This window comes from Haliaeetus albicilla, chromosome 3 (assembly GCF_947461875.1).
Source record: "Haliaeetus albicilla chromosome 3, bHalAlb1.1, whole genome shotgun sequence".
In the NCBI taxonomy this organism is placed as follows: domain Eukaryota; kingdom Metazoa; phylum Chordata; class Aves; order Accipitriformes; family Accipitridae; genus Haliaeetus; species Haliaeetus albicilla.
This window is the reverse complement of record NC_091485.1, coordinates 9,614,117-9,630,162: the sequence shown is the minus strand read 5'-3', so window position 1 is coordinate 9,630,162 and position 16,046 is coordinate 9,614,117. Positions and strand designations below refer to the sequence as shown.

The window sequence follows — 16,046 nt, the reverse complement described above, 5'->3', positions numbered from 1 at the left end:
AACCAACCAAACCCTCTGATCTATCCTATAAGCAAAACCTTCTTTTCTCTTTGCATGTAATTATAGTATAGCAGAGGTGTACAATTTACTGTTGAAAGACGTGTCTTCCTCCCCCTCTCTCCCTCCTTTGCCCTATCCTGCCCTTCCATTCAGTGGAGTTGCTGCTTCCAATCTGACAACATTAATTTGATTTGAAATGTCACTGACATAGTATAACATTGACCTTCCCCAACCAGTGTTCCCTAGTTACTATTGCTAAAGCTGTTTCACTTCAAACGTGATGTACACCAGGCTAAATGAAAGAACCAGCAGGCAGAATATTTGAAATCAAACTAATTATATTTAAATTATAGGTTAACAATTAGCTAGGAGTCCTCAAACAATGTATATAGATAACCAAGTTATGCTCTGCTGTTAAAATGAATCTGAGATATTAAATACAATCATACAGCTTTTGTCAATATTGTACAAGTTTCACACAGATAGTAATGGCTAACATTGCTTTAGATAAGTGCTTTGAAGGCAACTCTGTTTAAGAATGAAGAGAGCAATATAGTCCTGCACGCCATGTCAGCATAGCGGCCGTGTTTACAAACATATCTGATATCAGGGCACTGGCTCCTGTAACAGCATTCCATACTCCAAAGGGTGTCTGTCTCATAATCCCTGAGGCTGTGGCTGGTCGATAATGATGATGATAGGAAACAAAAAATTGGGTTATGGATTGGCCCTGTACTTCAGTGGCTTTGTAGAATAGATTTTAATTGCAGTGAAGCTCAGAAAAAGCACAGAGAATGGAAAACAAAACAATTCCCTTGTCTGGTCAGTTATGTTCATGAGCCCTATGATCCTCAGGATAGAGTAACAATTCTTTAAAAGATCTCGAGGAAATTTCAGTTACAATATTCTGATTTTTTTCTCTACTTATACAGAATGCATGCATTAATATTATCCCTCTTTTACTGCTTCATACCCTCGTCTTTCTCACAATTGCCTTTCCATAACATGAATACAATACCTCATTCTCCTTTCCTCCTACTATTCCATATTTAATGTGTCTTCTGCTTTTTTATTCTTACTCCATAAGTGCAGAAAATGCATTGCTTACATACATCAAACCTTCCTCTTCCAGAACTCTGGAAATAATTTTTAGTCGTTTCAGGACCTTCTCTTTTCCACTGAGAAGAAACGCAATTTACTCAAGAACCTAGCATTCCTGCCACATTTTGTCACACCCTGGATAAAGCAAGATTTTCTTCCTTCTGCTGTTTCAGTGAGGGCCCTTAAAGGAAAAGATTTGTATTGCTGAATGGACATTTTTCATAGTTCTTCCTCTTGCTAATATGAAGTAATAGCTTTGTTATTGTTTTCTGATTAGAGGAGTTGGTATAAGATAATGGAAAATGTTTTTATACTGTTGTATGTACAACTGAAGAGAGTGATTAGGCTGTAAAGTGACTGCTAAATCAATCTTGCAAATACATCAGATTTCCATTTCCCTTTGACATGTGAGTTCCATTTGGGTTAATGATGGCTATCGGCACGCTGCAGGACAGAGGGGGAGCCCCTTTGTTCAGTTTGCATGGCTTGGCTTTTGTCAGGAAGACAACACTACAGACACCCACGTAAATGATAGAACACCAAGACATGTTTTGTGATATAACACAAGTTCACACGTTTTTCTAAAGCTGAGTGAATTCATAGTGTGTTATGTCTTGTTCAGTAAGGATAGTATGGTGTGTTTGCTAATTGATTCCATATGCCGATTGCTTTAAGTCTAGCAGAGGGACATCATCACCTCCTCCTCCTTCTTTCCCTTGCTGCTTAAGAACAACTTCTGGGATCGTCACTCCTTTTTCAGTTGACGGGGAAGCACCTTTTGTTGCACTATTCTTGTCTTTCTTTACCTTAGTGATCACTTCTGTGTAAGAGATTTCTTCAGTGAAGGGCTCTGCTGCTGCGAGCTCAGAGGCGATGTGCACGCCGGCTTCCTGGATCCCTTCGTGACCTTCGGCTCCTGTTCGTTCTTTATTTTTTTTATGGATCTTGAACGTCTCCTTCGTTGGGGCAGCTTGTGAAATGGTTTTCTTGATCCTTATCCCAGATTGTTTCAGTCTCTCTCCTGACTGCCTGATCCTCTCTCTCCTCTCAGGGGTTACTATTCTGGTTCGAAGCCTGTTCACCTTCTTGCCAAAATTTTGTCTCGTCTTTTGGATATTTTCCCTTGAAAATGCCTTTTTGATATCATCTATGCGCCTCATGCCTGATTTCTTGAACTGGGTTGCTTTGCTTTCTTCGATATAATATTCTTCATCAGAAGACAGATCATCAGGTGGGAAGAAATCATCCTCTAGAGTTTCACCTGCTGTCCTCTCTTTGATAACAGAGAGAGATGAAGGACACTCGGTTTCCTCCTGTGAATGAAAGCACAGAGTCATCTTCCAGCATGTGTGTTTTAAAGGGATGGCGATTCATGCATTTTGTTTTTTGGCTTGTAGTTAATGAATGCTAACTGACATACAATATTGTAACAAAGTAAGGTAGGCTTGTACCATCGTATGTGATCTATACAGAATACAAACGGCAGAAGAAACCTTTGCCAAGTTCTGTAAAGACATTATGCCTGTTTAAAGTTTTCTTTTCAGTGTGGTTCTACTTGAAACTAGTGAATGCCATGGTCCTATGTGTACTGGCCTCTAGTTTTCAGGGCAGGTTTGTCTAGTTCTCTTTTTTTTTTTTTTTTGAAGCTTATCTGCTTCACCGAGATTGGACCTGGATCCATTATTCCTCACCAATAAAAGTAGACATCCTATAGACAAAAGAGGTTCTTGTGCTTGTGTCAGCTGTACGCTCTCCAAATGAGTGCCTCAATGGTATCGGTAGCTTCTGTCCTTTACTGTCAACAAGACAATTGTACATTTTTGACTAACTGGAACTTAGCGAACAATTCTGTTGCTGCCCAGAAGGGGATGAACCCCAACATATTAACTTACATGCTCTGCCTCCACAAGGGGATAAAGTCAGTAAAGGAATGAGATGTTATTCAGTAAATCCAGTTCCACACAATTCACTCAGCACCTGCACCATTGCTGAGGTGAACTTGACTTGTTCCATCTGGAAACACATGAATGACCCTGAGGAAGCACCTCTGTCTGCTGTGGTGAGTTTGGTGGCCTGTATGAGCATGCAGTGTTACATATTTATATGATACATATGATACGTATTAGCTGTGTGCTTGGAAGTGGTGACTATCCTAGATATCTTAGCACTAGGAATTTATGCAGCCTCTCCAAAGAAAGACTGCTAGAGACTCAAAGCTCAAAGACACAGAAGATTTCCAAAAGTTGTCCACAGTAAACAAATAATTTACCAAGAATCATTTAGCGGTTAAGGACATGCAAAAAAAAAAAAATTAGGAAAAAAGCTTGTGGTAATGGAAGGATTTATCAGAACAGGGAGAATCTCCTGAGAGAATCGATCTGAAGACTGCTGTCTGCACGGACATTACAAATTTGTGGCTCAGTGTCAGTGAGTCACTTCTATCTAGAAGTACTAGTGTATGCAGAGTAGAAAACTCATAACTTGTAGGAGGTGTACGAGATGGACAATGCCAGCCCCTTCTTCCCTACTAGTTGTTTATGTGCATGTGCATGTTCTCTTCTCCCTGGAGGAGCAGCCTTTTGGGGTGCAGACAGGTACAACAGCTATATAAAACTTCTCTAAGCTGTTTGCCATTAGTACTAACTACTTCAGCTGATTTCTGAGGCATGACAGTTTCTGGGCCCTACCCTTAGTATTATTATCTTAATGCAGAAAATAGGAGAGATATTAGAAGTTGTGAACCCATGAAGAATGGGTCAGGCTTACTGAATAATTTGCTGTGAACTGATTTCCGGCCAAGAAGACGTCTGTCATTTTTCTCAGTGACTCATTAGGAGCAAGTCATGTTTAATGTTATTTTACAGAGTACTAGCAATACATAAAATAAAATACATCATCATGCCTTGGCTCCATTAAAAACTCTCTAGTACATAGTTGTTAATACTTAGAAAAAATAGGGATAAATTATGTTGCATTGATTACAGCAGAATGTTATTCAACTCATCTGTCAAAATCAGCAGGAACAAAACTACAATGCTTTGCTAATGATCATCTTCATTAACATGTGCAAATTAACATTAATTATATAAAGACTTCTATATATAAACATAATCCCTTCTTTTCTGAAAATGAACTAAAACACAGCTGGATAATAATTCCTCAAAGTTTGTAAATTATAGCCCACTCCTTCAGCTGAAATGGTAACAAAAATGTTTCCAGAATGACTATTCTGAAATTTCAGTACATGCAGAAATGAATACAATATGGTGAATAGGGTATGCTGTTCGTATGAAGCTTACTTTTTAAAAAGAGAGAAGGCAGAGAGACTATTTTCTCCGCAATATTTAAGCTGTCTTCCTTTGGAAGAAGAACAACTTTTTCTGTACTTTTTGTCAATTGTTTGCCAGATTTTTATTGTATTTAGCTTTATAGTCTATTAGCTAAAGAAGAGAACGCTTTAACTTTCATACATATGTGTTAGAATTAAGACTTATGAACAACAACATGTGAGGTGAAGGCGTTGTAGACGAGACACAGAAACTAGAGCTGCAGGTCCTGAGGAACATTCTTCATCCTGCTACAGACTCTGAGAATGATCTTTGCCAAACCTTGGATTTTCTCCTTTTCCTTGGTTTCTGCACACATCTTGCAGAATCAAATGTAGCAAGGCGAAAAATCAGTGTGAGTTTCTATCTCCTCTTAAAATTTCTGGCTGGAAGATGTTACCAAAATGGAAAGTATTAATGAAACTGGCTAGGATGTTAGGGAGGTTTCATAATAAAAATGCAGGGATTTAGGCTCAGTAGGAGAGCTTTCTCATCTGCTTCCTTTCTCTGTCCTGCCCCTGCCCATTTCTTCCTATCACTAGGTATCAATGGGGTAGAGAGAAGAGAGGAGCTCATCCTTCCTAAAGCAGGAACTATAAGTTTTAGTGCCAGGTGGGAAATAGAAGGAGTCAAAGCATATAGCTACCAGCTCATTTATAGATTCACTAAAAGCAAAGACCAAACACCTACTGATTTCAGTTGCACAGGACAGAGCCCTACACCGGGTGACAACTTTCTTCTTGGCTGGAAAGTGGATGGGACTGGAAATAGCAGGACTGGACAGCCCAATCTTGGGGGAGGGTGAGAAGGAGTTGAGCGATCAATGATGCTACTTGAACTACTTGAAAGCTTTTAGTTAAAAACCTACTTAAGCATTTTGCTAGGAAGGACTCGTTATCTGCCACCACCACCTCATGGCAGGTAAGGGACGATCTTTAAGCTAAGTTTGTAAGTGGTCAAATAAAATGAGGACAGGAGATGATGTCACAGGAAAAGGTGATATCAAACAGCCAGGTATTTTTAACCTGATTTCTCGAGGAAAGAGGAGTGCAGTCATATGGTCTGTCTGGTGGTTAATACAAAGGACGTGCACTCTGCTTGCCCTGCCTACCGGCAAAAACTGAAGACGTGCGCACGCCAGAACCAGAAACCAAGAAACAAATCTGTGGAAGCTGATCATTCCCCTTCCCTTTCATCAGTCCTCCTAGATGGAGCACCTGGAGAGGGTGCGCCCTGCAGTGGGTGCTCACACTGGTCCTGGTACGCCTGTTGGCCATAATCTCCTGAAAAGTTAATCCACCACTCAACGCGCTGAAAATAGACCTGGACCTTTCAAAACAAAACAGTTTTTTTCTTTCTGCTCCAAGAAAAAAAGTTGGGAAATCAGTCATGTAAGTGGTTGATTTGAAAGTCCTCTTGTTTTTGTACAAAAAGCGTAGCATATATGGTTACATTATGCAGCTCCCACCCTCTCACCCTTACATAGCCTCTCCACTAACACATAAACATTTGGGCATTTTCCAGCAATTTGAGAACGGAGCTGAGCTCAAACACGACGAAATAAGCTCTCTGCTGAGGAGCCGGCTGTGTTGCAAGTTGTTCTGTCTGTCCTCCCAGCTGATGTCTGTCCTGAGCAAACACGCCATGGCTCAGGTACCTTGCTTGTAGATCTGGACCCGATGTTTTTGGCAGGTGACTGGTGGGAGGGGAGCCGAGAAGAAGGGTTGTGTGTTATGAATGGGTGTAGGAGGGGAGAAGGGAGAAATGGGTCAGATTAGACGGTGCGTTGTTGAAACTGGAAATATTTTGGAAAAATGCCTGCGTGTGGAAGGAAATGAGGTCTGGAAGGAGAAAGGCTTCAGGTTCTGTGGTAGCAGAGGAAGGACTGAAGGCGTTGTTTGCAATGGTAAGGGGAAAGCCTGGAGACCTTTGCAGCCAGGCAGGGAGAGAAATAGGCCACAAAGCTGTAGGGTTAGTTAGATCCACTGCTTAAGAAACAACTTTAACAAACAAAACTTAAAGAGTGGCTGGTGATGTCCCTGGCACAGTGAGTTTACTAAGAAAGCATTTAAAACCTGAACTTTGGCTTTTCATCATTTTTGAGTATTTAACTCCTCAAATATGCATAGCCAAAGAAGTCTGAGTTTTTAAGGGCCTGGCTGAATACAAAGAAAACACATGAGTAAACCTCAGCTTTGATGAAGAAAGCCAGCCCAGACTGTGTTTGAACGGATGGCTCTGGGGACAGTGAATATTGAAACCCAGATGTTTCTAACACTGGGCTCCCAAGAAAATCTGACTCCGTCATTGTCATTTTCTCCCTCTGCTCCCATTTGAATTTAATTCACAATTAGAAAATTTTCGAAGGGATGTATTCTGTGTCCTTCACACGGGCCTCAAGGAAGGGATCACAGCAGTAGCATTTTTCTCCCACAGGATATAACGAGGCATTTATGAAGGAAGGCTAATGCACCTGTTCCTTGAACTACGCAAAGCACAAGGTGCAGACTCTTTTTCACCTCACAGAAACCTTAAAAACAATAGGTAAATAATCTTAAATGTGGCAATGCCCCTAATCAACGTTATGAGACTCTTGAGCTGGTGATGCTCAGATCATTGAAAACTGGGGGGAAAAGAGACTGTCTCAAAACGTGCCTATTTGATAACCCTGCCTGCACAGTCAGGCTTTTCTCATCTCTGGGCAGGGAAAGGAGGGAGATGGCAGAGCAAATTGTTTAGTGATGTCTCAGGTATTTTGCTGCAGTGGTGTCCTGGCAAAGATCAGGTCAGCTCTAATAGCATCTTTCACTCTTACTGCTGAACTACGGAGCAGATAAGGCAAGGGGGCTCCTGGAAGAAGAATGTCATGCCTTCAGCGAGGTCAGTGAGGCTGGGCAAAAGAAAAAAGGCTATTAAAAAAATTTGCTCACAAACGTGTTAGCTAAATGTCCACCCTTTATCTTTGTAAGCACAGATGGGATCCATAATTAATAGCAGCAGTAGTATTGTTTTCATTAAGAAAAGGTGTGTTGCTAATTTAGAGTTCACTGGATTCGCTAGAGGAAGCAGTGACATAGTGTCACTGTACAACAATACTTAGGCTTTAAGTACATGAGACTTCTAATGATAATTTCAGTAATAATTTTATTATAGTGCCATTTAAAAATAAAAAATAATGGGATATGAGGACATTTTAATGGATGTGGCCAGCTCAAGAGCTTCACTCCCCTTGTCCTTTCATGTTTTTTGGCACACGTATTCTGGGTTTGTATTTCAAAGCCCAGACTGGGCTTCTAGAGTCAACAAGGAGAAAAAAAGATAATACATTGTCTTATGAGTAAATATATGCTAGAAACGCTATAAACCAGTTTTGCGTTCTCTTTTCAAATAGCTTCAAAGTGTAACTCTAACAAGCTTTAATAAAGGCAACTGTTATCAGCTCTCCACTATTATCTAATTTCAATTAAAACTTTAGCAGAACAAAACTTTTTAAAACGTGAAAAACAATAGCAGAGAAAAACAGAATGACCAAATAAATAATTATATATATATAAAAAATCATATCTATAAAAAAATATATATTATAGATATCTGTAAAATCGAGACTCAAAACACTCCTAAAGAAACTGCTCACAGCGTGTGTAGGGAGGAGAGACAGATGAAACTCCGTAACATGGAGTCATTGTGTTGCACAGGGAAAAGGTCATGGCAAATGATCTTTCAGCCTTGGGATGTGTGACAGGGAAGGTGCAGGTGATGATTAACATAAGCACAGATGGGACTGGTGATCACCTGACAATTCTGAAGCAGAACACGAAGCAGCAAAATGGTCGAAGGCCACCCAGCACTTGGTCTGGCGCTGCTGCCGTGTCTATGACAACTAGTGATGCAAATGACTGGCAGCGTATGGGCAGGAAACACAATGTTTAAAAAAAATCCTAGAAATTTGCATGTTAAATGAATGATTTGTTATTCAGACTGGCAGCCGAGGTAAATCACTAAAACATCTCCTTGAAATTGCTCTCTAAATAAATACGAAACTGCTGATGAATAACCAATTACAAATCAGTCAGTACTTTTACCTATATTCTAACAGTTAAGAGTGAAGCTTTATAAATCTCAAGCGATCCCTTCATTTTTTCTGCAAATATACCATTTCAAAATCTCTGCCATCAGGCCAAAAAGCTGCTCAGATGAGGGAGAAATAGGATTATTTTAAAAGGGCACCTAAGGGATTTTATCAAGTAAAGCAGATAGAGAATAAACACTTCAGCACGTCAGACTTCATGGCCAAGTGCCATGGCTTGTGTTTAGAATTATTTTTACATAACGAAAAAGCAGCCTGGCCAGAACAGTCAATCCCCCTCATTTCTCTTTTGTGAAGCCTAATGCACATCCCTTTTCTTTAAATTCTGACAGAAATTCATTAATTTAATGAGGAGCATACAATGACTATAAAGAAACCCAGCTCATTCTCTCATTATCTGACTGCAGCAAGCTACAGACAACGAGCAAGCGGTACCCAGTTATACCACATCGCTCGGAGAAGCCCTTGGCTCTAGGCCACCACATGCTGCATAAAAAGGACTACTGCAGCTCCGGGGGAAAATTAAAGCTTCACAGTCACTTTGCTTTGCTATTGTTTTATGGAGCTAGCCTAGGGAATAGCTCTGCAGGTCAGTTCGCAGGTTTGCAAAGTGGTGAAATTTCTCACTTCCAATTCATCTGTAGATACCAACCCCTTGTCAGTGGAGGAGAAAGAGCTATCACAAGGTGTGATAAGACAAAAAAATATGTTTGGTAATGTTTTGTTTCATTCATTCATCACAAGGTGACTGCTCTTGCAGGCTAGCTAGGACAGGGAAGTGCTCTCAGGTACCAGTGAAACCCAGGCAGCCATCAGGAGCCGCTGAGCTCGTCTGCCCAAGCAACCACACCTCCGTATGAACTCGCTTCTGGACACCCTTTCAACTACATGGACAGAACAGGTACTTATAAAGTAGAAACCGTATCCAGAAGTAGATGTCTACACCAGGTTGGGTCAATCAGGCTCCATACATTTCTCCCTGCTCGCTCGAAGGGAGCCACACACAGGCCAAATGCACAAACGTCTGCGTTACTGATGTCTAATGCCTGGCAAGACGAATCCCAGCTCCTGTTGATAAGTCACTCCAGGCAGCTTCTGGGACCGGGACCATGGGCGAGAGGCACGGCTTAGGAGGCTCATGGTGTAGCTATGTTCTTCTGCTGGCTTGCAGGCCAGCCGCGAGCAAAGCCCCAAACAACCGCATCCAGTGCAAATGTAAATTAAGATGGGTTGTTTCCACCACTCAATGTTATTAGGGGGAGAAAAAATCAATGGCAGCTCTGAGAAGGTGACAGCCTGTCCCCTGTAAAGATCATCACAAAGGAACAGATCTGGGGACTCCAGTTACACTGGATCAGATGGTGTAGAGCCAAGTTTATAATCTGCTGTGAACACAGTCCTGTGAAATACGCAACCTATTTCATTTTACGAACACAGAAATGGCCCAACAGCTGCTATTTTAATTTATTTTTAATTTCCCTTTCTCCTCCTCCCTTGTGAACGTGTCACTAGAAATACAGTTTTTCTTTAGCTGGTTGACGGCGGTTGATTTTTTTCTAAAAATCACGGGTAATTTATGATCTTCTTGGCTGCCTGCAGTACTTCAGCGCCGGCTCTGCCACTCCGCCAGCAGTTGGCTGCACAGCACGGGGCCAGCTCAGCGCTTTGAACTGAAGGACTGGGCTTGACACCGCAAACAAAGGACTCTTGCTACACTTCCCGACACAACCGTTGGGTTTCTTTTATTCTCTGTAATCTCAGAGAAGGCAATTACCTGTCCCAGCTGTAAAAATATTTATAAGGTTTATACCACCAGACTCCAGCAAAGGCCTTGTGTCGTTGGGCTGCTGAGGCCTCTGCGCTTGAGGCCAGTGCTCTGCTGTCACAGATAGTCAACCTACACCGTCTTTTTTTCCATTAAGTTTTCAGACTCCACTTTAATAGCAATTTAAGTTTTCTTCTCTCCCCATGGGTTCTAGGAGAAGGCTTTGTCTGGACCCTCATGTCTCCAGGACTAAGAATCCATTTCTGGTTTCTGACCTGAGATGACTCACGGTCGGTTTACACCCATTTCATCTTTTTGCTGATGTTCTTTACTGGACTCCTCATCCGTGCCCCAATGCATGTATAAATGACAGCCACAACCTCTCTTAGCCTCTTCTCTTGCTGGACTAAACCAAGCTAGGACCTCCTGGTCTCCTCTTGTGTACCAGGGCTTCCCATTCCTCTGCTCAGCCTGGTAGCTGTTTTCCAAACCTGTTCAGTTTGAACACAACTTACTTCAAACAGGGGTGATCAGAGCTGTACGTGGTAGTCCACACAGGCTCTGAAGTGTTTTGGGCAAGAGCACTGGGTGTCTGCATCATTTCTGGAAATATCTTGCCTGAAGCCTTTCATGCCCACATTTAACTTTTTTTAAGAGCCACATCATCAAGTGGGCTCTCAGTCATCTTGTAAGCAATTAACACACCATTTTCTGTCCTTCCCAAACCATGGGGCCTCAGAAGACAAATTAACAACAGGGGCTCCTGCTAAAAGTACAGGAATTGCACTGTGTACACTTCAATTAGCATTACTCCAGCTTAAAGATAATTTGGTTTCTTCTCTATTATTTCTTTCTCTGGACTGACAGCTCCTCATTTTGAGCATATTTTATTAGTATCTACACCTTTCCTATGCCAAGACCTTTAATGAAAATATTACACAGTTGACAAAGACGATCTTAGAAGCAAACACTTTTAGAAGCCCATCACAAGCCTCACTTCCCATTTCAACGCAACCCACTGCCATCTGTTGTTTTTCTGGATTATCTGTTATGAGGTAAGATATCAGGTACATAAATATGAGAAAGGATAAGACCTCTCATGTTTCTGTGAAACAGAAAAATGATCAAATATGAGTTACCTAGTACAATCTGCTCTTGGTGAGCCATTTAAATCCATGGTGCTAACGATTCTGTTCTGCAGACCTGCTTCTAAGCCTGCCATTCTTATGCCCAAATGGTATCAGATGAATGGCAATGTTTCAGATTGTTTCGTCTTTTTCTAAATAGAAGTGTTATGTTTGCTGCCTTTCACGTCACGGTTACTCTCACAGGTTTTTCTCAGAATAGCTGTAATTAAAACTCTGTGCCGATGGACGGCAAGTTTGTGAGCCTGGTCTTTTAGTGTCCTCATCTCTAGAGCTCGTGACACCCTGACTTTTACTGCCACTTCAGATGGAAGTGCTTCCACTTCAGGTTTTCAGATTATTACCCCCATGTCAATCTCACCATTTTTACTGTCCAAGCCATTATGCTGCAGAAGGACAGTGGGCAGGAAAAGCCACTTATATTTTAATTTATTTATGCATAATATGAGCAGCATATGCAAGGCTGCTTCTGCTAGCCTCTCCCCGAGTGCCTGGTGGAGCAATCGCAGGGCAGACAAATTGGTTGCAACATGGCTGTGTAGGCCAGTCAAGCCATAACCTTACTTGGTTTCTGACATGTCCACCGTGACTGTCCACTGATTTTAAATGTCGTACAGCAGTGAGTGAAACAAATACATGCGTCCCTTCATAGGAAGTTGTTACTCGTTTAAGGAGCTAATGTAAAGTAATAATAGAAAAGAGACCAGTAACTGTAACATGGACTTTCTGGTGCCTGTATGCTCACATTCAAAGAGGGGCTTGTGGAACATGCAGAAAAGCAAATGAAACAAGTTCTTTTAGGATTTAAAAAAGAAAAAAACCCCTTTAATTTTTGAATAATTTAGCCAGAATGAGTTAAATTGTTAGATGCTCTTTAACTGCAGAGAAATGAGAGCTCTCACAGCTGGTTATTCAGACTAACCTGAACAGAAGTGAACAGTGACCTGCACAACCTATAATGTAGTTTGCCTTCCCTACTATACCCTTAGGGCATGCAGCACTCCAGGGTCAAAGACCTCACTAGAAACTCTGAAGTAACCTGGCATTTTTAATCATGCAATCAGTCTGGGGAGGAGAGCTGCCTGCTACCAAATCTCTTCCTCAACCGCATGGCCTTTTAAAAATGAATGCTCTCAATTTCCCTAATCGTTATGCTCATGGATGATCACTTTGTCTCTTTTTAAAGGGAGGCTATTGCCTACTCTTTTCATCATGGCTGAGGTCGCTTGGGACAATCTCCTCCAGCCAATGATCCTTTTCAACCTGCCTACTCCTTCTATCAATGATAAGATCAAAGCTATCCACTTGAAAGAAAATCTTTAGGATTTAATTGGTGTTTCCCTTTTCCTCATATGCCGATGTTCTGGCAAAAGTTAAAACTAAAACCCACGTGCACTCACCCATGTAGGCGTTCAATGCCGGCTACACACAGGTCATTGGCTCCAACACAATGCCCCAAATGGTTCATCAGAAAAAAATCTCACTACAGATGAGCTGTCACTCACAACCACCGAGTAAACAAGTTGGTTATACCCATTTGTAAAATAGAGTGAAGGGAGTATGCTGATTCTTTATTAACAGACTCCCACTCATCATAGCCAAGCTTCAGTCATTCAGGTCTTGGCACTCCAGCAGTATGCCTACACTGGTGTAAATCAACAGTGTGAAAATCACTGCACTTGTGTGAAAGAGACTTTCATAAGTGTACCTGTGCCTTAAAGCTTCAGTGCACTCTTGACTACTTAGTGTGTTCCAGTTTTTGTGGAGCAATGCAGTTCTCCTCCTCCAGAAAAGTGTTAAATGTCAGATCCCAGAGGGGTAAGCATATCTGCTCCTCCTCCATGCAAGAGGGAAAAAGTTCTTCAATCCACCTTACAGAAGGGATGGAAGTTAAAAAGGAAGCCATTCATATTCTTGCTGGCAGTTCTCAACTACCATAAGAAGAGGAAGCTAGAAAGACAGCAATCAAAAATGCTGTTTCCCTTCCTGAAAAGTACCACCTAAGAATTAAACATACAAAACAGGGTGCACGTCATTCTTGTCCAGGAAAACCAGAAGAGAGCTCAGAAACTCCTACTGAGGGTGATTCTTAGAGAAAGTACTCATCGTGAGAGACACCTTTTGTATGAAATATCTGAAAATAGCAACAGCTGTTCTTTATAGCTGTATGTAAATCCATATTCACCATATTTTACTACATTTTTAAATAAGCCACAGCTCATGTCCTGTTAGGAGAAAAATTTACATTATGTAATGAATACTGTTTTAAGAACAAATATTTTCAGAGCCTTGATTCTGCTGTAATCATTATGGTAAATGCCCATCAATGAAATGGCATTATGCCATTAACCAGGGGTGTCAGAGATAGTTATTACTTTTAGCTGGGAAATGATTTACAAGGAAAAAATGAAAGTGCCTGTTTTCTATTCCATCATGACGGTGCAGCTTGCAGTAATTGTAATAATAGGCCAAATTGTGCCCATGCTTTCTCCTGAATATGCATAGCAAGTCATTCAGTCAGAAAACCTGGGAGGCACAATTTGGCTGCATATGGTACTAAGATAACATTAAAGAGGTAACATTTCTTACCTGCAGCTTTTACTCTTTTTTTTTTTTTTTTTAAGATTTTTTTTTCCCAGTAGTAGAAAATGAAGTAGTTAAGAAAGCTAGATTATGCAGAGGAATTTGTCAGCTGTATACAGTGGTGAATATACTCAGTGAAACACACGGCTCCATTCATTGCAGCTACTGTTATTTATGTACAAACAGATGCAAACCAGGGTGTAAGGCTGGGCGATGCGGGCGCATTGTGTTACTCGTGAGGGCTGGTATTTTCAAGAACGCCTAATGATGAATACGACTCATCTGAAAGAAGCTTTGGGGACTCGCTGGTATGAAGGAGAAACTATGCTTCTGGCAAAAGATTAAACACTCTTATTTTCTATTGACTTGGGGAGCTGGCAAGTTTCAGCAAATCGCAGGATCAGGCCATTAAACAAATGGGTTTCACAGCACTCGCTAGCAACTCACAGAACCCATGAGCTGCCTGCACTGTCTATTTGTATGAATGTAGGCAAGACCATGCCATTTCATGAAATTTCTGTTCAAACACAATAATCTGTAAGAACAACGAACATCCTACAATGAGGTCAATGAACGAAAATGTATGATTTGCTTGTCCAATATGATTGGAAGCACACTGCTGGGTTAAACCGTTTCCAAAGTAGAGCATGAAAGGTACTATTTGCTGTCATGAAGAGTTTGTGGGTCTGAGCTTTAGTTTGTGCATATACTACTACTGACTGAGACGATGAAAAAAGCCCCAGTTTGTCAGCAGTACTACAGCCTGGGTAATGCTGCAAGTTTAAGCAACCATATGTTTTGAAATTAGTGTTAGAAGAGAGTCTGTTTTCCAAGGAGCCTGCAAACACTTTCGCTATTTGGACTTCTACTTAATACGATGAAAAAAATAACAGGGATGAATGTCAGGCATGGTTTGTATGATAAGATTTACAGGGCCTGCCTCATGTTACCTTTCGGAGAGGCAACAAATAGTCCTTGCTGATCTGCAGTTAATCTTACACGACTGGCTCAGGAACCTACCAACACTAATAATAGACCGCGTGTGCTGCCGTCAGTAGGTTCATGCTGAAAAGCATTGAGGAGCACAACTCAATGTTAAAGAAAGCATAAAATAACTCTCACGTTGGATAGACTGCACCTTTTGGTTCATTAACCGATGCCTCCCAGCAGCTACCAAGGAGATGGCACAATGACAGAGCTACAAGAAATTAGGCTTGTGGTTACCTGATAGATTACGACCCGGAATTTGTTTTTCTTCAGCATCTCCTCTTGTTTGGCTTCCACCTTCTGCACGCTGGTGCTCTGCCTCTCCACACGTGCCCGTACCTCCTTCACGGTGGAGCTGACTTTGCGGGTTTTCTCCAGTAACTTGTTCACCGTGTAGCCTGTGTTGCCATGAGCCTGGGCAAGCTTTAAAATGTCAATCTGTATAGTCTTGATGGCATTTTCCATCTCCCTGTGCCTCTCCTCTATCCTTTTCTGGCTCGCCTGCACGCTGTCCACAATGTTGGCCACTTTGTCCAGGACCGTCACAATCGTGTAAGCTGCATCTTGCTCTTCTTCCTCCTCGGTGACGCTGGAGAGACGATTTTGGTGGGTTTTGTCAGCCTCGGGGGTGATTTCGCGGCGATCCATTTTGCCTGCCTTCAGCCGGGTCGGCCGGAGGCGAAGTTTCGGTGATCCTGCCAGAACGATTCTGGCGCTGCTGCAGGGAGCCAGGGCGACAGCTGGCTCCGGCGATGCTCAAAGTAGGGCGTGAAACGCCACTCCTGGAGCTTGGTCAAATACTTCTGACTACAAAATATCCACACATGATTGTTCGGATACTTTCAGCAACATGAAACCCCTAAAATTAGGAAGCAATGTCTGGAAAGGAACGTTACGTTTGAAGGGTCACGCTTCTGTACTGGTGAAGTTATTAGCGTTAATCCAGGAAAGTTAAGTAACTTACTAATTAAGCAGGAAAGCAAACTTGCATATTTTTAACGATCTACTTTTGTTTTCATGTTACTGGTATGCTTTCCTCCGAGGGAATTCAA

The 16,046-nt window shown here is 41.6% G+C and overlaps 1 protein-coding gene across 1 annotated transcript; it reads right to left on the bottom strand.

Moving 5' to 3' along the window:
- Positions 1-320: 320 nt before the first annotated feature.
- CAVIN4 (caveolae associated protein 4) lies at positions 321-16,026 on the bottom strand. Its single transcript, XM_069778783.1, has 2 exons — positions 15,232-16,026; positions 321-2,414 (listed from the first exon to the last, which is right to left on the bottom strand). The coding sequence occupies exons 1-2, from the start codon at positions 15,640-15,642 to the stop codon at positions 1,746-1,748; spliced, it is 1,080 nt and encodes a 359-aa protein (XP_069634884.1). The 5' UTR covers positions 15,643-16,026; the 3' UTR covers positions 321-1,745.
- Positions 16,027-16,046: the final 20 nt, after the last annotated feature.

Bases quoted from the DNA above. Each gene is read 5' to 3' on its own strand.
- CAVIN4 (XM_069778783.1), bottom strand. From the start codon at position 15,642: ATGGATCGCCGCGAAATCACCCCCGAGGCTGACAAAACCCACCAAAAT. The intron at 2,415-15,231 runs GTAACCACAAGC...TTTCATTCACAG, and splicing joins TCCGGGTCGTAATCTATCAG to GAGGAAACCGAGTGTCCTTC.